The sequence below is a fragment of the Mesoplodon bidens genome, assembly GCF_964165515.1.
Source record: "Mesoplodon bidens genome assembly, chromosome: 15".
NCBI lineage: Eukaryota > Metazoa > Chordata > Mammalia > Artiodactyla > Ziphiidae > Mesoplodon > Mesoplodon bidens.
The window spans coordinates 45,855,315-45,882,712 of NC_138171.1; the positions used below are offsets into that span (position 1 = coordinate 45,855,315).

Genomic DNA, 27,398 nt, shown 5'->3' on the forward strand with positions numbered 1-27,398 from the left:
CTACTGAGCCAGTGTGCCACAACTACTGAAGCCCATGGGCCTAGAGCCCGTGCTGCGCAACAAGAGAAGCCACCGCAATGGGAAGCCCATGCACCACATCAAAGAGTAGCCCCCTCTCGCCGCAACTAGAGAAAGCCTGTGCGCAGCAAAGAAGACCCAACGCAGCCAAAAGAAAAAAAAGACTCACTCAGGGACACAGGATTTTTGCCCTTTATCCTTCTACCCTTCTCCCTGATGGAATGTGGATGTAACATTTGGGAGCAGGGTAGCCATCTTGTGAGAATAAGAAAGAAAGCCACATGCTAAGGGTGGCAAAACCGAAGGAGCCTGGGTCCCTGGGGGCATCATCCACCCGTCCTAGCAGCCTGGCTGCCTCCAAATGCCTTGTTCGTGTCAGAGGAAGAACAACAAGTCTTTAAGCCCCAGGGGTTCAGTGTCCATTACGTGCAGCTGAGCTGCACCCTAGTGGGTAACCCTGCTTTGGGCACTCGTCACTCTTTGTGGCTGTTTTAGAGTTGCTCACATGTGGCTTAGGGCCTGGGTTCTAAATTCAGGCAGACGGGTTCGAGCCCTGGCACTCTGATGATTATTCCCTGTGCAGCCCTGGGCAAGTCACGGACCCTCGCTGAGCACCGGTTTCCACATCTGTCAGAGCGGCACTAGTGACATCTTCCTCGCAGAACTGCCCTGAGGATGACTCGTGGTGATGGGCTGAGCCCTTGGCGAGGGGCTGTGATGAGCAGTGCAGTGGGCTGCACCGTTTGCCTTAGGTGGCATCAAGTCTACACAGGGGGCCAGACCTCCCCCCAAGGGTATGTTTCATCCACCATGGACCCAGGACCAAACTGCCTGGGTAATCAAGCAAAGAAACCGCCACCGGTCCAGCACTGGCTGTGCTAGACTTGGTGAGCAAGGCTGGGGCCTGTGTGAGGCGAGCCAGGTGCCCAGGGAGCAACGTCTAAGGAGGTGTTCCCTATGGCTGAGGCTGCGCACGTGCACAAATCCGAGAGCCAGGGCCTCCTTAAATGTCACTCTGAGAGTCAGAAGAGGTCCACCAAGCCATGTGGACTGGACCTACTTCCTAGCCGAGGGACAGTCAAGGGTGATTTAGAGCTTGCATTTCCCCTGATGCCCCAGCGTAAGAACCCTCCACCCCCGGGGTGAGATTCAGCTTCCCCACAAGCTTAGTGAAACGAGCTATTCTTATATCTAGATGATGAGGATGGTGAGCCTTGTTGACCCGTGGGACTCTCGTGGGTTAGGACGGAAGTTCTTTCTCATCGCGTCCACGCCGCCGGCACTCCCACCCCACCCCCTGCCGTCACCTGGGGCACCAAGTCACTTAATGCAGAGAGGGTGCCACTCCAAGAGCTTCAGGGGCATTTGCTCATTTAGTCCTCACAGCCATCCCAGGGGGAGACCGGGGCACAAGGGTGTAAGCCACGTGACCAAGGTCACACAGCTAGGAAGCCACGGACCTGGATCTGAACCCCAGCAGCGTGGCTCCAGAGGCCTTACTCGAAAACAGGGATGGGCCAGTTTCCTGTAAAGAATAAATATTTTAAGGTTTTGCCAGCCCTGTGGTCTCTGCTACAATAGTCAACTGTTCCACTGTAGCTCAGAGCAGCCCTGGACGATGCCTACATAAATGGGCATGGCTGTGTCCCCACAGCACTTGATTTACAGAAACAGGCTGTGGCCGAATTTGGCCCCGGGGCTGTAGTTTTCTGACTGACCCCAGTCCTGCACCTCGACGCTGTATTGCCCCCAACAGGCAAGTGAAAAAGAAATGTATCCAGCCTGGGCTACAGTGGCCTTTGGGGAGAACAAGGAAGGATTCAAGAATTTTCTGAGACTATTTAACACTAAAGGGGCAGGGGCTGGGCTCTAGATCATTCCAGGAAAAAGCCTTGGAGAGAGAGTGTAAGAGGCAGAAAAAGGCAGGTAGGGAGCTCCCCGTCGGAGAACCGGGAGGCAGAGGTGCACAAGGAAGGGGCCCTGGGGCACTTTTCCTCCCACGGGCGATGCCATCTTGTGGCGATGTTCGCCAGACTCCAAGTGCGCCTTGCTCTTTCTGGAACTGCACCTTCCACCCATCTTCCTTTTGGCCGTCGGCCTCGCTGGCCTGGGCTCTGGCCTCCCGTATGATGTCACTGACTCCCAGGCTTTGTCAACTCGCTCTCAGAGCATTTGTTGGCGCCAGCGGTGGGCACCACGTAGAGGGCGGGCACCACGGAATCCACAGGCCTGGGCCTTTCCAGGCCAGGAGGCTCCTGGGGGCTTTCCCGCCTTGGACCAGGATGAAGCTGTGAAGGCTTTGAAGTTCATGGCTGGGATGGGTGTTCCACAGTGTGCTCCTCCCTCCTCCCGGGAACCACTCAGTGACGTTCAAATGTTGGGAAGAAACAGTCCTAGAGCGGAGGAGGGAAGGGGGAGGGGGAACAGAGCGAGGACCACTGGGCACGGGGCCCAGGCCTGGGGTGCAGCCTGGCTCCTCCATGGGTTTCTGTTCCTTTCTCTGGAAAGGGAGGGCTGGGACGAGGATCCAGGGACCAGCAGCATTGGCTTCTCCTAGGAATTTATGAGAAATGCAAAGTTTCAAGCCCCACCTCAGATGCAGGAATCAGAATCTGCATTTTACCAAGAACTCGGGTGATTTACACGCACATTAAAGTTGGCGAGGTGTGAGATCAGGAGGTCTGTGAGGTTTTGTGCTGGGCACTGTTGCTTCTGCCTGTCCAGCATGCGTTCCCCTGTCTTCTGGTAAAAGTACCCTGGTTTTCTTTTGGGAAATCCTCCCTTTCCCCACTCCCAACCCAAGCATTCATGTGGAACTGCATCCAGGGGTGGGTAGAGCACATGACCCAGGCCTGGCCACTCCGAGCATTAGATCCTGCTGGCCCACGGTCTCTGGGTGATTGGTTTAGGGAAGCCAAAGAAGTGTAACAGCAGGTGAAAGAATGTAAGTTGGGAGCTGCTGGTGGCCATCTTGGTTCACCCAGGGCAACATGGAAAAAAGCAGAGTTGGGTGACGGTGAATGAGCCCTGCTATGTTGTCTGAGCACCTGGATCCAGCCATACCTGAAGTGGAAATTCCCACTGGCAAGTAAGAGAGTTGGGATTAATGCAGCTCTACTGGTCTGATCTTAATTATAAATATGAGAAGGCACTCCAGCGTTCAAGGAGAAGAGTCCATGTGTGTCTCTCTCTGTTCTGCAGCTTTTCCATCCTCCCTCCAAGGAGCTTAGCACAACTGCTCACCTCACCAAGATATCAGGAGACAGGTTTGCAATAGGCATTAAGGAACAATCAGCAAGTCCTTACCGAGTGCCAACTGCATACTAGGCTCTGGAAACATGTCAACATATAAAAAAAACTTTAAAACCAATGTCCGGGCCTCAAGGAACCCACCCAGCACACATAACGGAAAATGTGTTTATGAAGCAACATGTGACAAAATTAATGCGGTCCAGAAAGAGTGTCTAAACACTGAGTGGGTGCTGGAGAGGGAAATAAATAGTCTCTCCATCTGGCCGGCTCTCCCGCCCCAGCCCCAGGGAGGTGCCTCTACCCACATCGGGAGGAGATGGCAAGCAGCCCCGCCCATACGAGGACGCCCACCTGCTGCTGAGGAGCGCGAGGCGGCAGGTTCCAACCCAGTCCCCGGGCTCACCCGCCGGCTCCCTGTCTCCCACCTTCACGCCCTTGCGAAGATGATGCCCAAGCTTCTGGCTGGCTCCCCGCTCGGCACACTGCTTTACCCGGAGTGGGTGTTTCTAAGCGTCTGCTCTCTCCTGCCTACTTGCAAGCGCCCAGACCTGATACTCCCTTGCAGTATCGACCGTATACTGGAACAGGGTTTAAAAGCCCTCATGCCTAAACACCCATGTTCCAGTTTGCCAGCCCAAGGCCAGCTTGTTCTGTACTCAGCCACACTCAGCCCAGTGTCATGCTCAGAGTTTTTTTTGTGTGTTGCCACCCCTCTTAGCAAAGTATTCTAAGAGGTCTGCATTAAAGAAAAAAAGAGCAAGGCTGGGGGCTGCCCTGGATGGTTGCACAGGTTGTGCAGTATGTAAATGGCTCCCTCTAGAGGTGGGAGAGCTCTGAAGACACTGACAGAGCCAGCTTTGGGCTAGGGTGGGGAATAAATCGACCTTATTTGATATGTTCTTCCCGGATCTGTCTGATCTCTTACAAATAACAGCATTTGCGTTCTGACAGTCTGTGTCAAGCAAGGTCACTGTAAAGGCTGATGCTTTATGGGTTGTTTCATTTACTGTCCTCACTGCAGGGGGTTTCAAAACTCAGGAAAAAAAAAAAAAGAAAACAAAGGGAAGGGCCCCACACACTTCACATTTTCACTTATGAGCTTTCCTGGAGGTGTTTAAGCTGCCTGGCCCCCAACAGGAAAGCGGATATGGCGGCAGAGCGAGGACAAAGCCTTTGCTTTAATAATTGCAATGAACTTGCTTTCCAGGCCTTTAAGGAAAGCCCACCCCACAGTAAATTGCTGGAAGGCCAATCCCTTCACTACCAATTTACTGCTAAGAGCCGATGACGTTCATCAAATCTGACAGCATTTTGGTAAACGACGGCTCTGTTGATTAGGCCTCTGTCCACCCAAGTATTACAAGTCTGAGGAAGCCATAAATCTTAATCCACTGATAGCAGCAGAAAGATCTAAGGCCGGGAAGCAGTGGGGGGAAAAAAGGACAGCACCAACAAGAGCCATTTATCACCACCAGCCCGATCCATAGCGCAGGCGGCCACTCGGAAGCCCAGCCTAGTGTCGCCAGCTGCCTCCCTGGCTCCCCCAGCACTGGAGAGTCAGGGAAGGGTTTTACGGGTGGAGTGGTCAGCATCTCGGCCAGCATTTGGATGACTCTCTGACCTTCTGGCCCAGGTATCCTCGAGCCCGTGCACCTGCGGCAGCCCCTTCCATCAGGACAGCTCCACCCAAAAGTGCTTCCTAGTTGGTGGGCAAGACCCTAAGCTGGCAACTCTGTTCTACTGGAAGAGGCATTGGGCTTGGTCAGTGGAAAGGTAACGTGGGACTCAAGAGAGTTTAGGGGGCCGCTCAAAGAAACGGGCAAGGTGAGAAGTCGGAGGGGGCGGGGATGCAACAGGGAGGAAGTGGTGCTGGCTGGGGGCTGGCTGTGACCGCTGTGTCCCCTGCTGACCCGGCCACGGCCTGTGTGAACACACCCAGCGACTGTGTGGCCCCACCTGTCCCTTCTGCTGGGCACAGCACACAAGAGGACTGGGACAGGGCTGTGGTCCCTCTCCTGATGGGGTGGCTTTTGAGAACTGGCCACCAGTGGCCATGGAAGATTCTGCTGCCTTGACCACTCTGCCTGACCTTGGCCGCCTCCAAGGGCGGTGGTACCCATCCGAAAGGATGGAAGTAGAGAGACCGTCTTCCTCTCTATCCTTTGCACCCCCAAATCTGTCTCCGTGTACTTTCCACCATGGAGAAATGTTCTACTTTACTCCACTTCTTGGGGCCAAAGGAAGCCAATCCATTCCCTCTTCCTCTTGACAATAACAATGCAGTTGGCAAATCGAGTCTATTTACTGTCCTGCCTACAGCCTCCTCGACGAGAAGGTGGGGACCCAGTCCCTGCTCAGGGGACAGCTCTAGGGCAGGCAGGCTTTGAATCGTCTGACCTGGTCCCCACCTCCAGTCCCGGCCGACTGAGGCCTGAGTGGGCGCCTCGTCAGGCTGACCGGCAGGCCAGGCCGTGCCCAGAGTAACAAAGACGAGCTGAGAGACTCAGAAGGTCTCTCTCTTGGAAAATGTCAACAAACGAATACTGAGGGAGATAAAAACTGTGACCCGGAGAAAGCTGAAATGAGAATTGGAAGCTGGGGGAAGGGAGCAGGTGCAAGGGTGGGGCTGGGGAAGGTTGGGAGAGAGAAAAGGCCCGTTAGGCTTACGGGGAGCCCTGCTTCAGAGCCCCCACCTGGTCCTTCTGTGTAACCGCTGCAGATGTTTCCAAAACAGGAGCCCAACACACAACTTTCCTGCTGAAAACCCTCCAGGGGAGTCCTCACATGTAAGATGATATGCAAGCTCCTTTCTGGGGTCTTCTAGACCCTCTGGCCTATGAGCCCCGACCCGCACACCAGAGCTGGCCTAGCCTGCCTCACTTACTGCTCTGACCCCAGCACCTGCAAGTGTCCAGTAGATGGTCCCGGAATGAATGAAGGACTGAACAAGTGAAGGAACCCTCTGGAGTGAAGAGCCGCCCTCGGCATCTGCCTGCCTCTCAGCTGATTACAACGGTCACTACCATCTACTGTCAGCTTCCTCTGTGCCAGGCACTGGTTGGCGCGTTCTACAACTGGTTCGCTCACTCAGTCCTCAGCAACTACCCGCTGAGGAGGGTACCATTACCAGCCCCACTTACAGATGAGAAGACAAGCCACTTATCCAGGGCCGTACAGCCAGCAACTGGTAGAGCTGAGGCTTTGAACCCAGGCTTCTGGGTTCCTGAGTCTGTGCTCTTAACCATCTGGACTTGTGTGTCACCTGCCTCCAGATGCTCCTACCTGAGGGAGCCGACAGCCCCTGCTGATGGACCGCCCGTGACACATACTATACACACATTCCTTCCCAGCAGCCCTGGGAGGCTTTATGGATGGTGAGCCCAAAGCTCAGAGAGGTCACGTGGCTGGCTCCAGGGCACACAGCTAGTAAGCTGTTTGTCTGACTCCAAAGCCCATTCCCTTCTACTCTCCAGGGGCCCAGGTTCAAATGCCCCAGTGAGTCAGGTGGGGAATGGCAAAGGGGGAAGCTGCTGGGTATAAGAGAAACAGCAGCCAGAGCATGATGACAAACTGCAACTACCACTCGGCCTCGGCGCTAGGGCTCTAAAGGGAGTGGTGGGGACCACGGCAAACAGGAGGGCTGCTCGCTGTCTAAACTGGGAACCGCCACTCGGCTGCCACTGATGGCTGCCTTCTGGGTGGCGGCCCAGCATGGAAGTCAGATCTTCCCACTTCCCTAGGCAAGGAGGAATCGAACTTTTAAAAAAATGTGTAAAATCTTTTGAATTTAAATGTTAGCAAGTGATTAAGTTGTTTTTTTTGTTTTTTTTTTTTTTTTTTGCGGTACACGGGCCTCTCACTGTTGTGGCCTCTCCCGTTGCGGAGCACAGGCTCCGGACGCGCAGGCTCAGCGGCCATGGCTCACGGGCCCAGCCGCTCCGCGGCATGTGGGATCTTCCCGGACCGGGGCACGAACCCGTGTCCCCTGCATCGGCAGGTGGACTCTCAACCACTGCGCCACCAGGGAAGCCCTGATTAAGTCTTTTTAAACTGTGTGAGTCCAAAAACCATTATCTGGGGGGCCAGTTCAGACCACAGGCTTCAAGCTGTTAACTTTCAGAGTCTACGGGGCTAGCCCTCCGTATGTTGGAGAACAGCTGTTGCACCTCCCCCCCCAGGATAAGCAGTGCCCATGTCTTCACAGTCGGATCTTCCAGGGCAGGAACTGAGCCTGATTTTTGTTTTTTAACCCCAGAGCCTTGCAGAGTGCCTGGCCCGTGGTAATACATGTTCGTTAACTCAATAGATGACTTCTCTCATGATATGGCTCCCAGTCCACTCACCACTTCCGAAGGTTCCCGGGTTTGTTTCTGTCTCTGAGGGCTGGTCCCCAAAGGACTGTGTGTGGGTGGAACAGAGTCGATGCGAAGGTGGGGGGAGCGCCCCCCCCAGCACCCGTTCCGCTCTCCTCCAAGGGTGTGCCTCTCTGCTCAGTAGAGGCTGGAAAGCCAGACACTGCATTTCCCAGCCTCCCTCCCAGCTGGGGTCTGGATGTGACGTGGGTGCAGCAGATCAGATGGCCTCATGGAAGGCAGTGACAGCAGAAGTGAGGTGGAAAGGAGGGGACACACGCTGGCTGTTTCTGTGCTAAGCATGTGGCAGAGGCCATGAGTGTTCTCATCCATGTCCCACCCTGGCTGGATGAGCTGTGAGCAAGGTCTTTCTTCCAAGTGTTGCTCTAGCAGACACAGCATCACTCTGAGGCCAATGGTTGTGGCACTGGCTTCCTGATTCATGGATCACAGCTCAGGTGACACATTCCTGAGGCTGATCCCAACCTTCCCTCCTGTGTCCTAGGTAGCAGCTTTCCTGGCAGGTCTGCGTTAGGATGCTGGGTACCATTCCTGGAGGCCTGGCTCCGAGCCCATCCTCTCGCCGGATGCAAGCACCCAATTCCCTGCCTCCCATTCATTTATGCTTCAAATAGCCTGCCAGGTCTCTGTTGTTAGGCACTGACTGACCCCTGACGGATTCGGTACAGAAGGCCAATTACAGCCTTCATGGCATCAGAAAGCCAGGAAATTAGCCATGATTAGGCCCAGTGAAGTGTGGGACCACAGGGAGAGACTGGGGAGGGATGCTAATTAATCTTAGGCCAAGTCTTTAAATTGCACAGACTCGGGGGTCAGCCATTAAGTCACAGTCTAAGATGCAAATATGGCTCCTGATAATAGAAGGCACTCAAAACAGCTAGGAGAACTCTCTGAAGTGCCAAGTGGAGAAAGGCCTCATTATTGGGAAATTAACATTCATTGCTGGGGACAAAAGGAAGCCTCCAGGCTGTGTGCCCTGAAGGCCTTGCTCATCAGCATGGAGATGAGGCTTGGGAGTTAGCTGGCAGGAACACCCCTCCCCATTTCATCAGAGACCCACAGACGTCCCTGCCGAGAAGTGAGGACCGCTGGGTCTGGAGTCACAGGTCCAGGGTGCAAACCTCAGCCTACGTCCTCCCTTAGTATCTATGGGAGCACGTCACCTTATGACCTCTCTGCTCTCTGGGCCTCAATTTCTTCAGTGGCACAATGAAGGATACTTATGTACCTCCAGGGTTATTGCAAAGATGGCAGATAAAGCGTAGGCAAGTATTTACCATAGACCCATACGTATGGGCAGTGTGAAATGTTATAAAGCAGTACTTCCCAATCTTGGTGAACAAAGGATTAACATACACACGCACACACACAGATATATACATATATATATATATGTATATATATATACACATATACTTATATGTATGTATATGTTGCTTAAGCCTCATCTCAGACCAAGTGAGCCAGAATCTCTGAGGGTGGGGCCTGAGAATCCCAGGTGATTCGAATGTGCACTGGGGGTCCCACTGGTCCCAAGTAAGGCTGAGTAACTGCAAGGGAAGGTGTCAGGACTCTATGAGCAAGAACATGGAGCTTGGAGCCACAGATCTAGATTTGAATCTTGATTCTGCCACTTCTAGTGGTTGACCTTGGAAAGCTCACTTAACTTTTCTGAGCTCAAGTGTCCTCAGCATCATGAAAAGAGGAAGGACTTTGGAATTTATCCTATAGGTCTGCTGTGAGGGTAAAGGAGAGGAGTCACGTGGGAGCTCAGCTCACGCCTGGTACTGGCAGGTGCTCAAAAAAGCAAGCTGCCAAATCAGCAGCATTGGTAGCAATCCGAAGAGGCATCTCAGGTCTGTGGGGCAGGGGTTTTGTCTCATCCACCCACCGCATCCATGGCATCTAAGACCACGCCTGGCACATCACAGGTGCTCAATAAAAAACAGCTGCACGAATACATCATCATGACAGGGCTGTGAGTTTGACCTGTGATGCTCCTGAGTGGGGCTAGGGTGGCCCCAGCCAGAAGGGAGGATCATGCCACAGAGTGGGCTGGAGGGTCCCCAGGGCCCCTCTGCTCTCCAGAGGCCAGTGCCACAGGCGGAGAAGGCACCATGGCAGTGCCCAGCCAGACCCAACCCCTGCCTGCGGGGATTCCATATGCTCTGATTATGTTTCTATTCTCACAATAACCCTGCTGCTTATTCTAAAGTGTGAGCTGGGGCCACCGCCTTGTCTCTGCCCAGGGTTTCCACACCTGGTGCCATCCTCGGCGCTGGACTTTGCTGGGGGCTGTCCGTGAATTGCATCTTAAAGTTTCTTCAGCTTCTCGAAACAGGGTTTTTCGTCCGCAATCTGCACCAGAGATGAGGGAAAGAGACTTGGTGAGGCCCCGATGACGAGCCGACACTGATGGTGGTTTTGTAACTTACATCTACAATGCCCGTCAGGGTGCCCAGAGTCTTGTATGTGAAGCAATACACTTTTGTAGCACTGTTTGTAGCCAAAAGGCATCAGAAAACAAGCTAAATGCCCAACAAAAAGGGATGGGGTATCAGTCACAGCACCTCTGTGCTATGGAACAGTAGGTATGTTCCTGAATTGGGCAGGTCTATGTACAAAAGGAGCAATCTCTAAGATACAGAAGCAGGGTACATAGGACAGGGCGCACAACAGACCAGCATTAGTATAAAAGAGGGGTGAGGGGAGAGAGATATGTTGAATGAGTAAATATACTGCTGGGGACCCAAGTACAGAGACTCCTGTTATCTGCACCTCCCTGAAACCTGGACCAGGAAAGGCCGGCTTCTCCTAACTAGCTGCTCAGCCAGACTCCTCCCCCATGAAAGCTAGGAGAGTCCATCCCACTTCCCTCTTTGCCCTGGGGGCTAGGAAACTCATGCTAAACTCAAGCAGAAATGCAGTGGCTCTCATAGGGGAAGATTTGAAGACACCACTTTCTCCTTTTATCCCCTTGTTGTTGTATTGACTTTTACTGTCTATTAATAGCTTGGGATCTTACCGTACCTGTGAGGCAATGAATTAGAACACAAGTGAAGATTATTGTGTGCTGGACACTTTACACTTCTTATGTTGTTTAATCTTCCTGGGAAGCCTGTAAGGTGGGCATAATTACTCCCATTTTACAGAAGAGGAAACTGAGGGTCAGAGAGGACCCAATTGCCAGAGGTCTCAAAGCTAGAAAGTGGCAGAACAGGGTTCGAACCCAACCCTGCCTTGTTCCAAATCCTCTTCTTGTAACCCAGTAGCACACTGTCCTCTTAGGCAAAGTGACCCGCCTTGAAGGGCACTCTGGCACTCATTAGCCCCATTTTAAAGATGAGAAAACAAAGTCACAGAGAGACAAAAATGGTTTCCCCAAAGCAATACAGCCAAACTGGTATCTGACTCCTATGCACTGCCATTTCATTCATTCAACCACCAACAAATCATTTTCGGTGCCTATGTGGGGCCAGCCACTGGGTCGGGTGCCTTCTAGGCCACTTCCCAGATTTTATTTCATGTGTCCTTTATTACAGGACACCTGAAATCCACTTAAAGTCTGCAGAGTATATATTAACTAAATTCAGACATGAACAGTGGAATCAATTATCACAGGGGTTAGGTACTGAAGTTAAGACATAGTGAGTGAAAATCAAGTATAATCAAAATTATCCTTGACATTTCCTTAAACGACTGGCACATGAGACCTAGGAAATGTAAAAGCCAGGAATTGACTGCTCTGGCCACCTTTGCCCTGGGGGGGGTGGAGACTGAGACTAGTTTAAAAAGAAGTGGAAAAGGATTTCTCTCTCTCTCTCTCTCTCTCTCTCACTTTCATGTTCTTTCTTTCTGGCCAAGTGGGTAGAGTTAACTTGTATAGGTTAACTAGTTTCTGTGCATGGGGTGTGGCTCCACTGTCCCTAATTTGTCTGCAGAGCTGTTGCTGGCCTGTGCTCACCGTGAGTCCCCTCGGCGTGGGAGGCACTTCTGGAGAAGTTGGAGTGGACGGCTTTCCGAGGGTGTGTCTTCAGTTCAGAATTGGCCCCGTTGACGTAGACAGAGAACCCGTGTTCCAGGTGCTCCAGCCTCAATTGCATGGGGTCCTTGGCTTTCAAATGCTTTAATATCCTGGAAGAGAAACGAATGCTGGCTTCTCATTCTAGGAGCCTGGGCCACCGCCCACCCCCACGCGGGGAGGGACCTGCTGCTCTGACAGCCAAGAGTCTCTAATTGGAGGCCGGGTGGCTGGTGCCCAGCTGTTCATCCATAAACAGCCCTGAGAGGCCCATTACACACATGCAGGAGCAGCAACGGGGAGGCTGTTCTGGACCCTGCAGGGGTGTTTCTGCTTTTCATTCTGAGGCTCAGACATACGTTAGCAAAACCTTGGGCACCCAGCCTCGCCCCCAAGGTGGCTGAGACAAAACAGGCGCGTGTGCACGCTGCGGCACACAGCCCGGATCTCCGGGGATGATCCCAATTTCGCGCATCTCTACTTTGCGTGGATAGCAGCACTTTGTTCCACGTGTAACAAAACGCGGTCTAAGCCTTTGTGAGAGAGATTGCACAGAACACATACACACATCAGGAAACGGCCGTCATCAGGCCAGGTGGACTGATTTTTGGCTTCAGGAAATAAATGTGTTCTCAAACACTCACCCCCTGATATCCCAAATGTCATTATTTTATCTTCTGATGCAGTTTAAAAATACACCAGTGCAGACTTTGCTCAAGATTAATGATGTGTGTGATGAGCACACCCTTTGGCTAAAAGGGTCTTGGCGTGAGCACGGCCGGGTCCATTGTTCAGCTTTCTCTAAAGCCCGACCTCGCACCTTGGCTTGGTCCTTTTCTCCCCAGTCCTGATGTTCACTGCCGTAAACGGTGTGCAGTGGTCTCTTCGGAATTGCTCCCGTGTGATGCCAAACCCTTCAGCACCTTTACAGACACTTCTGGGCACCCCGCACAAACCAGAGTTATTTCCCCACAAGAAGAAATACAACCAACCAACCATCATGGCAACAAATGTGCATCCTCTTCAGTGATTAAGTAAGTTCCCACCAAATTAGCAAAATGTACATTTTAAAAAATAATAGTAATGGTAATCACATAAAGGGTAGAAGGCCAAACCCTGTTCTAGATGCTTTGCATATAGTCAGTTCTCATTATTCACAATAGTTATGTTCTATAAAGTTGCCGCAAACACTGAATTAGTGAATACTGAACCACTGTTCCGAGGGGAAAATACAGGATTTGGTACCTGTGAGCCTCTGGTCACAACATTTTCATCAGCCGATCAATACAAAACCTTGCTTTATGTGTGTTTCTGCTTGAAGGCACCTTATTTAATATATACTTAATACAATAACACTGAACTCATGCCAGCAGCACTTCAACTCATGAGTGAAGGAAGCTTATCTAACACGCGTATTTTCTCTGTAAGGGACATCATAGCCTTCTTGGGCTTAGAAATAAATGCGAGACATCACTTTACTCCTATGCCAGGGGGCCAGTTTAAACAGCAAAGTCATCAGTGAAAGGCACAAAAATATAAAAAACACGGTGAAACAGAGCAGGACCCTATCTATGGTCTTTGTCCCCCAGGTCCTCAGCCTGCCTTTTGTCTGTGGGAAAACTTAGCCAAAGAATAAATTTCATCAGAGAAGTGAGAAAATGCAGAAACAAAGGAAAACAGTCCAACAAGACCTTTAGTTCCTTCTCAAGGGCTATAGGTAATATTCTGAGCCATATCCAGTGAGCTGTCTTGTAGATACTGAAAGCCCCACCAGGTGGAAGAAGTTAACTACATGATGACAGGACTGTAGCCATGACATAAGCTCCCACAATTCCAAGAATTGGCCTCAAGGAAATGGGAACAAACCGACCCTGGAACTAAAGATTAACTGTACTTAAAACAATCAAATGATGCCGGTCAGACCACCGCAGGACCAATTTCAAGATGACTGTCAAGAGCTGACTGTTCTGTTTCTGCCTGTAGCCCCCTTCCTTTGTCTATAAAAGCTCTTGCCCACTGATTGTCAGTGTGGGGGGAGTTGGCCTTTGGTCAGAAGTCCGCCCTCCCCTCTGGTTGCCGGCATCTGAAATAAAGCAAACTTTCCTTTCCACCAACCTGGACTCTTTATTGGCTTTTTTTTTTTTTTTTTCTTTTTGCGGTATGCGGGCCTCTCACTGTTGTGGCCTCTCCCGTTGCGGAGCACAGGCTCCGGATGCGCAGGCCCAGTGGCCATGGCTCACGGGCCCAGCCGCTCCGCGGCATATGGGATCCTCCCAGACCGGGGCACGAACCCGTATCCCCTGCATCGGCAGGCGGACTCTCAACCACTGCGCCACCAGGGAGGCCCTCTTTATTGGCTTTTGAATGGTGAGCAGCTGGACCCCACTTTCGGTTACAACAGCGCTAAGTAAAATGTGAAAAGGACACTTTACAGTGTAAGATCTGAAACAAGAAGGCAGAGTGTTCCCTTGTTCTACCTTAGCTGGGAACGTGTGTGCTGGGCAACTAAAATTTTTTTGCCATCCGCATGTATCTTTGAGTGACCACAAAAGCATTGCAAGTATTGATTTGGAGGTTACAAATAAATTTTAGTGAGTGGGTAAATTTGCAAATATGGAGTCTGTGTATAATAAGGACTGACTGTATTAAGACTTTAATCTTTACAACAACCCTGTGGGGTAATTACTTTTCTTAACTTCACTGAATAGATAAAGAAACTGGAGCACAGAGAGGTTAAGTAACTTGCCTAAGGTCACACAGCTAGTATGGCATCAGGGCTAGGATGCAAATTGAAGCAATGTGGCTCCAGAGTCTTCACCACAACAAAGGCGACTTATAAAGCTAGCAAGCTGAAACTGGCAAACTTAGACATTGCTGGAAACTCAGAGGACCTTCTCAGAAGTAATATGAAAATACAGAAATGCCATATGCTTGGTCTTTGCCCAGTAAGCAAATTGTTTCTGATCAGGAACAATGGTCAGCATTCAGTCATAACAAAACCATGAAAGCAACTCGAATGTCCAACACTAGGGAAGGGAAAGCCGGGATCTCATGCAGCTGTTAAAATTACGAAGAGTCTGTCGAAACATAGGGGATTATTTGTGATCTGTTCAGTGGGGGGGTGAAAAAGGCAGGATAAAAATGGTATATATGTGATAAGTGCAAAGTTGGAAAAAAGTGTGTTTGTGGACCCAGAGCGGAGGGTGATAAATGTGAAAATTAAATCAGCTGTTGAGGGAGGGTGGTGATATTACTGGTGATTTCTTTGTTTGCTTTTTAAATGCTTCTTTAACGGTTGATACATCCATCTTGCCAATCGTGGCAGGAACATTTATTACAGACTGCTTATCTCTTGCCAGCCTCGGAAGCCTGGGAGATGCCTGATTGTTGGGCAACAGCATAAAACAGACGGAAAACACAAGTAACTAAGAGACAATTTCCAAACATGGCAGTAGTTGCATTCTCTGGAGCAAACAATCCAAAGGCGCAGTGGGTACCAGCAGTCCCCGGGGAGGGAGAACAGGGAGCCCAGGGAGGGGCGGCACGAGGAAAATCTGACCATCTAGACAGGGAGTGCCTGCCTCAACTTCCTTCCAGAGACCACCCGGTCTCCTGATGCTACCTTAATGGTCACGGTGGCATCCCGTTATCCAGGCTCTGTGGCTGGCGCTCCACAGAGGTCTCTCTTTAAGCAGAGTGATTTATGAAAATGTGGATTTAAGAAACTGATAAATGAGGAGATAATTATTCAGACTGTGAAAGGAATCACTAAAGGAACTCCCCTGCTGCAGCTGAGCACATCAGCAGTACACACGTGGCATCAAAGAAAAGTGAGCGTTTTTTAACGGATAGCTTACTTTGCATAAAAAGCTGCCCTTAGTGTCAGGGATTCAAAAAAATCGGATTAAGTCCCTGCCCTTTTGGAGATGGAGCCCCCAGCCACCTGCTGCCCTGTCACTCTCTATTCCCTTACAGATTCTGTTTGTTTCAGAGCACGTGTCTCCCTGCCTCATGCTATGGAATAGTATCTGTGTGCCTGTTTATTCTCCCTTCCTGCCCCCTGGGTGTGGGGTCCGTGATGAGTGTGAGGAACGGTGAGGAATAGTCTCAATATTTCTGGAACTCAAGGTCTAGCAGGAGAGAGAAGGCATGGACGCGCCCCCTAATACAGCTACCGTGTATCTAACCACGTCACAGGTATCATTTCCGCTTATCTCGTAATGACCTTTGGGGTCACTTGTACAGAGAGCTCTTTTGTTCAGAAGAGGAAGTGGAGGTACTGTGAGTTAGAGCACAGGGTGTCACGTGAGGGACTGTGACGGGGTCGGGGGGGACGGACATGAGATGCTTGACGGCTGGGCGGTCAGGGCACAAGCAGGGGTCCAGGTGGTGAGAGGACTTAGCTGAGCTCAAAGGGCAGGTGGCGTGTTGCTCATAGGCCTAATTGTGACTGGGTTTATGACTGAACCATCTCGGTCTCTAAGCGCCACAGTTACTGTGTGACTGTGGGCTGGCCACTTGCCTCCTCTGGACCTCATTTACCCCCAGAATCAACTGAGGGGTTCTCTAAGGGTCAGGCATTCAAGGATTATCTGGACATCATTTGAGAAGGCATGTTTATCATTAAAATGATGATGATGGGGCTTCCCTGGTGGTGCAGTGGTTGAGAGTCCGCCTGCCGATGCAGGGGACGCGGGTTCGTGCCCCAGTCTGGGAAGATCCCACATGCCGCGGAGCGGCTGGGCCCGTGAGCCATGGCCGCTGAGCCTGCGCGTCCGGAGCCTGTGCTCCGCAACGGGAGAGGCCACAGCAGTGAGAAGCCCACGTACCGCAAAAAAAAAAAAAAAAAAAAAAAATGATGATGATGATGATGATGATGATGGAGAAAGTATACTTGGATGGGTGGGCTTAACTGTGGACCTCCAAGCACCTCATCCTGCTTAATCCTTCACTGGCCCAGGGATTAAGTTCCTACCATTGATCTGTTTTATAGATGAATTTGCCCAAGGTCAGAGAGCCGAGGAAGCAGCCAGGATTTAAATTCCAGTCCATGAGGCTCCGGAGCCCGTCTCCCAGCCACATCACTGTGCCATTGCTTGTCTCCTCACCAGGCATCATGCCACAGGGGCTCCAAGCAAGGAGAGTTCAGAGGAGAAGCAGTGGCTCCCAGGTGGGGGCTTCTTGGAGGTGGTGGCATTTCAGTGCAGCCTTGAAGGATGGAGAGGAGGAAGGCAGTGGTGCCAAGAGCCTGCCATTCCTCCCAGAACCTGGGGGCCCACAGGCTCTGTAATTTGTCTTCTAGGATGTCACCACCCCCCACCCATGTGGGTGGAGGACAGAGCTCCATAGTGGAGGCTCTGCCATTTCCCAGCTTTTGTGACCTTGGGCAAGTCCCTACACCTCCTGGGGCCTGTTTCCTCTTCTGTAAAATGAGACCAAGGATGCCTGTGGCTCATGCGGATGGAAGGGGATACCAGATGAATCTCCAGCTCAGAGACAGGCCTGTGCAAGGCCCACCCCGGGTGCTGGTTCTCCCCTTTCTTCTTTCTGCCTGAATCTCCTCTTGGGGCAGTGGGTTCACCTCTCATATGGGTACGTTTTCCTGTAAGTTTCCCTCAAACAACCTTTTTCAAAAAGCAGATACCAGGCTTCCCTGGTGGCACAGTGGTTGAGGGTCTGCCTGCCGATGCAGGGGATGCGGGTTCGTGTCCCGGTCCGGGAAGCTCCCACATGCCGCAGAGCAGCTGGGCCCGTGAGCCATGGCCTCTGAGCCTGCGCGTCCGGAGCCTGTGCTCCACAACGGGAGAGGCCACAACAGTGAGAGGCCCGCGTACCACAAAAAAAAAAAAAAAAAAAAAAAAAGCAAATACCATTGCTGGATTCTTAGATCTTAGATCTGCCACCATCTAGCGCGTATATTATAGTCCCTCTTGGCCATTAGCCCTTAACTGTTCCTCATATCTCAGCCCTTTGATGATTCTGGTTGGATTTTCATGAGTCCTGTTGGCCATGATTACATCTTTCCTGAAGCTGAGTGACTAGAACCACTAAGCACCCTCCGGGCGAGGGCTGTACGGGGGTGAAACAGGGCGGCCACACCTTCTCCACTCGCCCCGGTCCTCTCCTGGAGCACGTGATCACTTTCTGCGCTTCCGGCAAAGTCACAGGTGGCCTTGTGCTCACTTGCCGCTGCCTGGGGAGTTCCTTGAGGGCCAGGGCTGTGTGGTGGGCACCTGTTCTTTTTGCCTGCCCAGCAACTCTCCCCCATCTTCCAAACACAGCCCCTCAGGTTCCCCTCGGGAACTGCTCTCCGCCTCCTCTTACTCCTCGTGGTTTGGGTGAGACTCACACCATCGCCCAGGTTAATGGGGTGGCCCAGGAGTGGCCAGGCAGACCCTGCCACCCCCACCAGGCACAGGGCGGCAGTTGGCTCAGGGATGGGAACGGGGCCCCAGCCAGACCAACGGAGGCCCTCCTCAGCACTTTTGCTGGAACTATTAGGAAAGATGTGCTCTCTTCCCCTCGAGGTGGGATGTAAGTGTGGGGTTTCCAGTGGCTGCCTTGACCTCCGTGAGGCAAGTACCTGCCTGAGATGATTCCAACATGAGAAAACAGAACTGAGAGATGGAGAGTGACTGATTTCAGTGACCCAGTTTGAGTGCCTGGATCCAACTATGCCTGAAGCCAGTGTATCATCCTGGATTTGTTAATTTCACAAGTCAATACGTTTCGTTGTTTAAAGTCATTTACCTTGGGTTCCTGTCCCTTCAAGCAAAGGAGCACTAACTAATACAGTCTGTGTCTCCCTCATTGCAATGTTCTCCTTCATACCAGTGGTAATGCTAGGCACTGAGTCAGGTACTCAAGGAATCCTGCTGAATGAATAGAAGAATAATGTCACCAGCATCTTGTGGGCAGCTGTGTTCTGGGCAGATGTCTAAGAACTCAGCCCAGTGATTGCACACCCCCTTCTTGGGTCACAAGGCAATGCAGATAAGCAGCCCGGGTTTTCACCTTCCTCTATGCCCAATATAAAGTTCAGAGGCTGGTTTTCTACCCAGTCTTATAACTACATTTCCAAGTCAATTTCAGTTTATTCCCACAAAACTCCTCCGTTGTGAACTTAGAGCCATTGGCAACCCTGGCAGGTCTCTCTCCTTTTGATTATTGATGACAATGTCAAACAAAACATAAATAAGAAAGCACCGCCCAGCTCCACCACTTCCTGGCTGCAGGACCGTGGGCAAATTGCTTGCTGTCCTGGTCTCCGCTTCCTTATCTGTAAAATAGGTGCAATAACTGTACCGACGGGGTTGAGGTGCCTGCCACACAGCTGGCACTCCAGCAAAGGTGCCTTTTCAGGCTTCATCTGATGACAGCTCAGGGGCACTCCCACTCTGCAGGTCTCCACTTGGAGGTGTTCTAGCTCTACTTTCTAATTTCCTGTCATCAAGCCAGCTCGCTCTTGGTGACAACGCGTCCCCCCAATTGCACGGCAGCTCCATGCTGACGTATTTTTTAATGGCCTTTGTGTTGCAACTTCATCTCTGGATCTGTTCAGCTATGTTATTGGTCGGTGCCCTTTGATCACGCACGTATTGATCTCTCGATTAATGAGAAGCAATTTGCTCATAAAGAACTATGACACTCTCCTCCCAGACAAGTCACATGTATATGATTCAATGATCGCCCAGGTGTTCAGTGGCACCATCGAGCCTGCCAGAAACTGAATAAAAACATTCTGTTCCCGGCATTAATGATGATAAAAACCCACACAGGTCTAACCAGCACAAGCCTGGGTTTGAGGCTGCCCCTTGGATGGAGAGAGATGAGTGCAGAGCAGCTGGGCACATGGGATGTTGCCTGGCATTTCTGGCGCGTCCTGGAGAGTTGATCTATTCAGAAGTTCTCTACGCGGGGGCGGGACCGCCTTGCAAGGAGGCATCTGGAATGCGGGCAGGTATTGTTGTCATAGATACTGGGGGTCTTAGTGGAATTAAGTAAAGGGGTGGGTAGGCAGGGATGCTAAACTCCTACAACACATGGGACAATCCCACACCATAAAAACTTGCCCCATGTGATATGCCACTGGGGCCCCAGTTGACAAGCACCGGGAATCCAGCCCATCAAACAAGGGCTGAATTCACATTCAGAATAACAACCCGCAGACTCTCTTACCTACAAGACCCCAAGCCCAGCCCACAACACAAAGCCCCACATTAGTACCCCTGTCCTTCCCCCTCCTGCAGATCTGTCTGGGGGGCCTGCGGTATTCCTCTGTTTGTTTTGTGCTTTGATTTGAATTCATTACCAACATTTTAAAACTCAGGAGATTTCACCACACAAATCCAGATTTCCAGCTTCTCTGGCCACCTTGGAGGATATGGACCCCTTGGCCCGTGAGAGTTCCAGGTGCCCACTGTCCCCACTGAGCCAGCTTCACTCCCTGCCTGTCCCCTCCTAGCATCGGAGTTTGCAAACCCAGCTTTCTGTAAGGTTCCAGGCCTGAAGACAAACCACAGTGAACTGCAAATGAACTTGTGTAGCCCTGCAAAGTCACGGAGGACATGATACCCACTCTCTTTCAAACCAGACCACAAGCCTTGACCCCAGTCACTACACATGGCATGGCTGCAGGCTTTTGTAAGAACCAGCACTTCAGAGTCAAAATCAGGACTGACTTAACTTTAAATGACATCAACCAACTTCAAACACAAGTGTAAAAGGACTCCTCCTTTATACAACAAGGCATGATTACGGGCTCAGATTTCCAGGGACCTTCAAAGCCTGTGAGATCACAGGCTGGCCTATTCAGGTGACTAATGCACAGGCCCTGCCAAATTCTAGCTTTTCATAGCAAACCCAGCTTCTCCCAGAACCGAAGCAGGGAAGCGAGAGGCGGCTCTGACACGTCGAACAGTTTGCTACAGCTCAATCAAAAGATGCAATTAAATCGGTGAATGGAGAAATAGGAACTGGGATGGCAGATATTATTCCAAGATTCTGAGTGGAGGGTGACTGCATGCCATTCCTATGTGAAAAAGCCTGCATGCTGTTAATAATAAATCTAAATAGGATTTTGATTTGGCTAATATTAAGGGCAGCCGTTGAGCGGCTTCATCTTACCGGTTCCTCTGCTGGAGCAATATTAAATACTCATCGTGTTTCTCATCAAAGTCTGTCACCATGTCCTTAGTGTAACCCTGAAATGAAGAAACAGAGCGGTGTGACATCGGAATGCAGGGAAGCTTTACTGAAGCCTGGGTACAGCACACACCACACAGGAGGCCGAGAGGCAGGGAGGCTGACCTTGACGAAGGCCCAGCTCCCTGGGCACACCACCCTGGTGACCCAGAGACTGTCTTATGGGCCACTGGGTCTTGAACATACACAACTAACAATCTACGAAAAGGAGAAGGTCGATTCCCCAGCCTTGCCACTGTTCTCTCCTCCCATGTCCTATAAAATCAAGGACTCTGAGAAGACTTGGGCTTTACGGTTTTCTCCACACTCATGATTTTGTGATCTCAGTTGTCCCAACCAGATGGAACCCAGATCAGTTGTTTAAGAGGGGAAGCTCATCCTTCTCTTGCCACTGTAAGAAAAACGCATGCTTATTATAAACAACTCAGTCATTACAAAAATATATGACCCCCCCCAAAAAATATATGACCCAAAGAATGAAGGCTCCTTTAAAGCAGACATTTGTGGTTTCCTCCTTCCTCTTCCGGCCACAGAACTCTGAGTTTCTTCGGGGGAACCGTTCGGCCCCCTTTTTTTAGTTCACTGGCTTCCTTAGATGCCCTTGAAAGTTCCTCTGGTCTCCTCTTGGGTCACATGACCTTGGCCTTGGTCTCAACCATCAACATAGTTCTTCCCTCAGCCACGATTCACTAGTCTAGGGATGAGCCATGGCCTGAGCACGGCCCTTGAAAGTCAGCCCTGGGACTTCGCTAATACTCCTGGGGAAAAAGCTGTTCTCTTTCCACTGGGGTGCTAAAGTGATGAGATGCAGGCCTGGAATTGCCTGAGAATGAAGTCAAGAAAGAAGACAGCAGATCCCAGAGATGGAGAGAGAGAGATTCCCAGTGACATAATTTGAGCCCCTGGATCCACCCATGCCTGAAGAAGTACTGGAACAACTTAGTTATTGCTTTAAAGTTTCAGCTGAGTTTCTGCCCTTTGTAGCCAAAAGAATTATAAGTCATATACCGTAACCTGACCATTAGAGATACCCCTATTAGAATTTGTTACAGCTTTATGGAGGGATAATAAATGTATAATAAACTATACATATTAAAAGCAACATGTATATACCAGTAAAACCCCCATTACAATCTGATACATATTTCTCTAGATGTTTTTCTTTGTTTACAATATACATATATTCATATTTATAAATACACACACAAACACACACATTCTTTTAAACAAAAGTAAGATGATACTGTAAACAATGCTTTGCAATTTTCTGTGTTTCTTAACTAACTTTTTGCCAAGGAATGGATTAAAGGGACAATATCAGCTGCATTCTAGTCACAAGTCACAGGTATTAAGTGTTAAATGGCAAGTAAGACATTTGTAAGAGAAACACAATTTGTGTGAAAATCCTAACAATTATCATGGGAAGAAGAAAAAAAAAAGAATCTCCATTATTCTCTTCTTAGCACCTCAAAATCTGGCCTTAACTCCACTAATCTACCAGAACTCTCCCCAAGGGTGACTCATAACCTCCTTAAGCAAATATAACAGCTCTTCCCAACTTCATCCTTTTCGCCTGCTCTGGGCCATGGGGAGCTGTTCCCACCCATCCGTCCCCAATTCCCCTCCTGTAGCTTCTGCGGTTCTGAATGAGCCTCCCTTCCCTCCTGCGCCTCCTCTGGCTGACCTTCCTCCTTGGCCTTGGACATGGATGGTCACTGTCTCTGTCCATCTCACCTCTCTGGGTCTCTCTCCCTCTTTCTTCTCTTCCTCCAAGGAAATGGGTCCCCTGGATGGGGAAGCCAGAGAGTTACTGCTAGTCCAGGCCTGACAGCCCAGTCTCCTTCTCTCCCCTTTTCCTATAGGACTTCAGGTTGTGGCCATCTGCTTCCCTCTTTCCCTGTCACCCCCACTTTTCCTCCCAGGCTCCCCTCTCTCTGGGCCACCTGGGGACAGGATGCTGTACTCCCATCTTCTCTCACCCGATGTCTCTGAAGCCTCTGGATTTTCCCGGGGTTTTCCGGCTTAGTTAATCTGGCCAATCAGGAAGTGGGGAATAATAAGAAAGGGTGACATTATGAAATCATAAGAAATGTAAACAAACTAGCAATAGGTGTTCCTATTCTTATTTCCCTGGCTTCCTGAGATGCCCAGAGATGTGCCCTTGTCCTCCTCGGGACTGAGCTCTGCCTCACCTTGACTGTGAGAAAAGCCCTGTGACCTCCGCCCTCTGGACAGCTGGCTGGTTGCGGGACACTGGGTCTGGAGAGGATTCTCAGTTCCTTCCACAACAACACGTGTACGATGCGGACAGTTGGCGCAGCAGTTCCATATACATGATTCTCCTTTGATCTTTGCAGCAGCTTTTGAGGTGGTTATTATTACCCCACTTAAGCTACAAGGAAACCCATCCCATGCATCTCCCCGGAATACAGATCCTACTCCATGGCAATTTACAGAACCATTTTGAGATATTAAAATGACCACTGATACATTATGGTATGGAATGAAATAGTCAATGACATTTTTAGATGAAATATGAGACTTCAGAGAAATCTCGGCTTGGGGTGGGCTGTCCTGGGCTTTTACCTCAAACCCTCCGGGAATACATTTATTCGCCTCTGCCAGGAGGGAGATGTCATAGGAAAGATTTGAAGAGCTCAGGCATAGATCCAGCCAAACTTCTCACCAGCCCCCTGCTTCTCAAATGCTGATGTGAACACAAATCACCTGGGGATTGTGCTGAAATGCAGGTTCTCCTTCAGCAGGACTGGGAAGGGTCCCAAGCCGACACATCTAACAAGCTCCCAGACAATGCCCGTGGGCCACACTTAGCCAGCAAGGCCCTAGACCAGCCCAGCTTATCCCTCACTATTCACAAAACGCCCACCTCTAATCAGATCAGCACTGAACTTGAGCTGTGAAGAATGTGAGCTTTGGAGTCCAGGCCTGGCTCCAAGTCACAACAGTGCTATTTGTTTCCTTATCTATCAAATGGAGGTAACAATAGTACCTGTCTGGTTGGATTTGTCTTTCCTTCACAGGGTCAAAGGTGGGTTGGATGCAATAACAATAAGAAAGCCATAGCACAGTACCTGGCACTTGGGTAGCTCTCAATGAACGGTTAGTTACATTTGCATTTATGGAGTTCCATTATTTAACTAGTACTATCCTGGCCCCTCTCCACTCCCAGCCAGCTCATTGCTATCCCGATGCCTTAATCATTCGATTCCCTTTCCCTCCAGCCTCCACCCAAATCCTTTCCAAGGCCCAGCTCAGCTCCCCAATTCTCCGCGAAGCCTTCCCCTACCATTCTCACCCCCCGCTCACTTCAGCTCATTCTGAAACCCTGCAATTAGTATTAAATTATATACAATACAGCGTGAAACCATATATAATTAAGTGCTACACTGTAAGCCTTTAACTATATCTATTGCTCACTCATTATCTGGGGATTTGGAGACCTGGAGGTGAGTCCTGAACCCTGCTACTTACTTTCTCTGAGCCTCAGTATCCTCATCTGTAAAAAGGGAATAGTAATAAGGTCTACCTCGCTGCTCTAAGGATTAACTAGGAGAAAAGTAGAAGTAATTTAGGATCCATTTCTTTCTTCTTATTATTGATTCCCCAGCTGGATTATAAATTCCTGGAGCACAGAACTGGGGAAGGAGGGGACCATCATGGGGGAGCCTGGAGTCCTGGGCTCCAGTCTCAGCTTCAACAACATCCAGCTCCGTGATGATAACTGCTAAGGCTGACCAAGTACCCACCTGGTTAACCCTCACCGTGGTCAGACATCAGACACTACCTCTCCCCAGCACGGCATATTTCACTTTGCTGAGGCTTTATTTCTCAGGCTATAAAGCGGAGGCATTAATTAATATTTAAGGCATCCCACAAAGGTGGGAGAAACTTAGAAAGCGCCAGGTTTATATCATCACTGTGTTTCAGCAAACACTGACCAAGTGTTTACTGTGTGGCTGTTACCTATGCAATGAGGGTTTAACAAAACACTGACCCAGCGTGCATTCAGATTCCAGCGTGCCTGCAGACAGTACCCAACCACCAGCCAGGGGCCGATCTGCACAACTCTGCCCCCATTCCTGTTGTGTGCGGTGTGAAGGGCACCCCCTGCTTTCATGTACCCAGTCAAGCAACACACTCTGGCCAGGGGTCCCTAATATGGGGGATGGCCCGCAGGGGGCTCTGGGGCACCGATTCAACTGAATGCACAAGGGTACTATTCTGGGAAGAGGGTCCATACTTTGATCAGATTACCAAGGGTGTCTGAGGCCAAAAAACAGAGACAAGTGATGATAGCAAAATGTATAAAATGTGATGCCAAGGACCTGAAGGAGGGAACAGGGAAGGCTCCTGAGGGCACGGCCAGGCCCAAATCCTTGGCAGTCATCTTCGAAGCGTAACTCACTAACTCACTCTCCCACTCCACGTCCAATCCATCAGCTCTATGTGAAAAATACCATGTATCCAAAAGCTGACCACTTCTCCCCACTTCCCCGCTACCACACTGGTTCGGGACCCTTCACTGGCCTCTGGCTCCCGCCCTCACACCTACAGTCCGTTCTCCTTTCTACAGCCGGGGGTCCTGATGAAAGGGAAGTCGAATCATGTCACTTCTCTGCTCTGGACTCTGCACGGGTCCCAGCGGCCACCAGGCCCTGCCCATTGGGCCTCCATCCACGTCCCTGACCTTCTCCCACTGCTCCACCCGCCTCCTCATCACTCCAGTACCCGCAACACCCAGCATGTGCCCACCTCAGGGCCTTAGACCCACCATTCCTTCCCCCAGGTAAATACCCAGATTCCTCACCTCCTCAAGGCTTGTCTTAGATCTTATCTTCTCGGGGAGGTCCTCCCCAGCCATCCTATTGAAAATTGCAAGCTGTGCGTGCACGTGTGCGCACACGTGCACACACACACACACACGTACACACATACACACACTCCCAACCGCTCGCTAATAATCTCTACTTTATCTTGTTCATCAAGCCTTTTATTTATTGGGCCATCCCCTGCATTAGAATGGAAATTTCAGGAAGGCAGGGACTGCGTCTGTTTTGATTATTGGTGTATTCCAAGCCCCTAGGACATTGTCTGGCACACAATGGGCCCTAAATGAATAAATAAGGAGACATCTGAGCTGAGATTTGAAAGTTGAAAGGTTTGCTGGGCAATAAGAGAAAGGCATTCCAGGCAGCAGGAGCAGCACAGGCAAAGGTTTGGGGGCCTGAAAAAGCCTGAAACGTTCATGGATTGGCCAGAGGTTGGGTTTGACTAGAGTGATGGGTGCCGGGGAGGCGTGAGTTAAGTACGGGAAAAGGTTTAAGGAATTTGGACGTGATACGAACGCAGAGTCCCACTGCCATTACTGTTATCCTTCTCATTTTCATCCCTAATGCTGGCCCCAGAGATGGTGTAGAATTCTATCAATGGCCATATTATTAATTCTCTCTGGGGGAGAAAGAAATGGAATTGGAGAGAAACGCCAAGAATCAGTTATGCTTAAAGGAACTCGATCCAGTCTGTATTTCAGGGATCACGTATTCCTCTGAGGCCAGAATATTGGAATTCTCCTAAACAGGGTTGATTTAGCGAGTGCCAGAGCCTGAGCTGCATTAACGAGCAGCTTAGAGCATAGGGTTGGTTTCCAGGGCTGGAGGACATTTGAGGACCTGACTTTGTAGGTGTCAAGTCCCAGCGGGAGAAGAACAATAACTTGGAATGGTTTAATAATGAGCTGTGAACACACTGTGTCGGGGGCACGGGGGCACCACAGAGTTCTCGAAGCACTTCTGCACACCTGACTGACCACTCCACCTGCCCTGCCCCTCCCCCTCCCCCAAATGCCACATCTTAACTGAGGGATGATTTATGAGCGACAAGCGAGGTTACTGCAGCCCAGTCTTCGGGCCGCTTTAATGACCATTTATGATGCTCTCTGTGGTGCTTATTGTGGGTGTCTGCAATAATGCTATGCCCTGGGGTCATTATCCTCATTTTACAGAGGAGGCAACTGAGGCTTGGAAAGCTGAAGCGAATTGCCCAAGGGCCATGTCCAAGTGGACATAGTGGACATTTGTTGTTTCCGTCGGTTTAGCATCTATTCATTTTCTTCTAGTTACATCGTCTTGGTTTTCCTTTGGGAAACCACATCTCCTCCACTCTCAGTCCATGTGGTGTGGGTGGACATAACACTGCTGGCACCTCAAGGGCGAGCACATGACAGAGGCCTGGCCACTCAAGGCCACGCTAGTCTGGCTAGTCCGTTTCCCTGGCCATGTGACTGGTTTAGGACTAGGCACGTGCCCAAAGCCAGGTCAACAGACTCAACCCAGGGATTGGTTGAATCTGCTGGAAAAGTCCCTCTTCCTCTTCCCCTGGAATTATTAGCTGATGTGAGCTGAGAGCTACAAGGGCCACCAAAAGGAAGAAGTTATTATTATTATTAATTTTTTTTTTTTTGGCAGTACGCGGGCCTCTCACTGTTGTGGCCTCTCCCGTTGCGGAGCACA

The 27,398-nt window shown here is 50.5% G+C and overlaps 1 protein-coding gene across 3 annotated transcripts in view; it reads right to left on the reverse strand.

The window, feature by feature from the left end:
• The window catches only part of KATNIP (katanin interacting protein), a 195,069-nt gene that overhangs the window by 126,890 nt on the left and 40,781 nt on the right, over positions 1 to 27,398 (reverse strand). For all 3 annotated transcript variants that reach the window (XM_081256320.1, XM_081256319.1, XM_081256321.1), the window contains exons 3-5: positions 20,791 to 20,867; positions 11,608 to 11,777; positions 9,904 to 10,001 (exon numbers count right to left, since the gene is read on the reverse strand). In XM_081256320.1, coding sequence (XP_081112446.1) covers positions 9,904 to 10,001; positions 11,608 to 11,777; positions 20,791 to 20,867 — 345 coding nt within the window. The remainder of the gene's footprint in view (positions 1 to 9,903; positions 10,002 to 11,607; positions 11,778 to 20,790; positions 20,868 to 27,398) is intronic.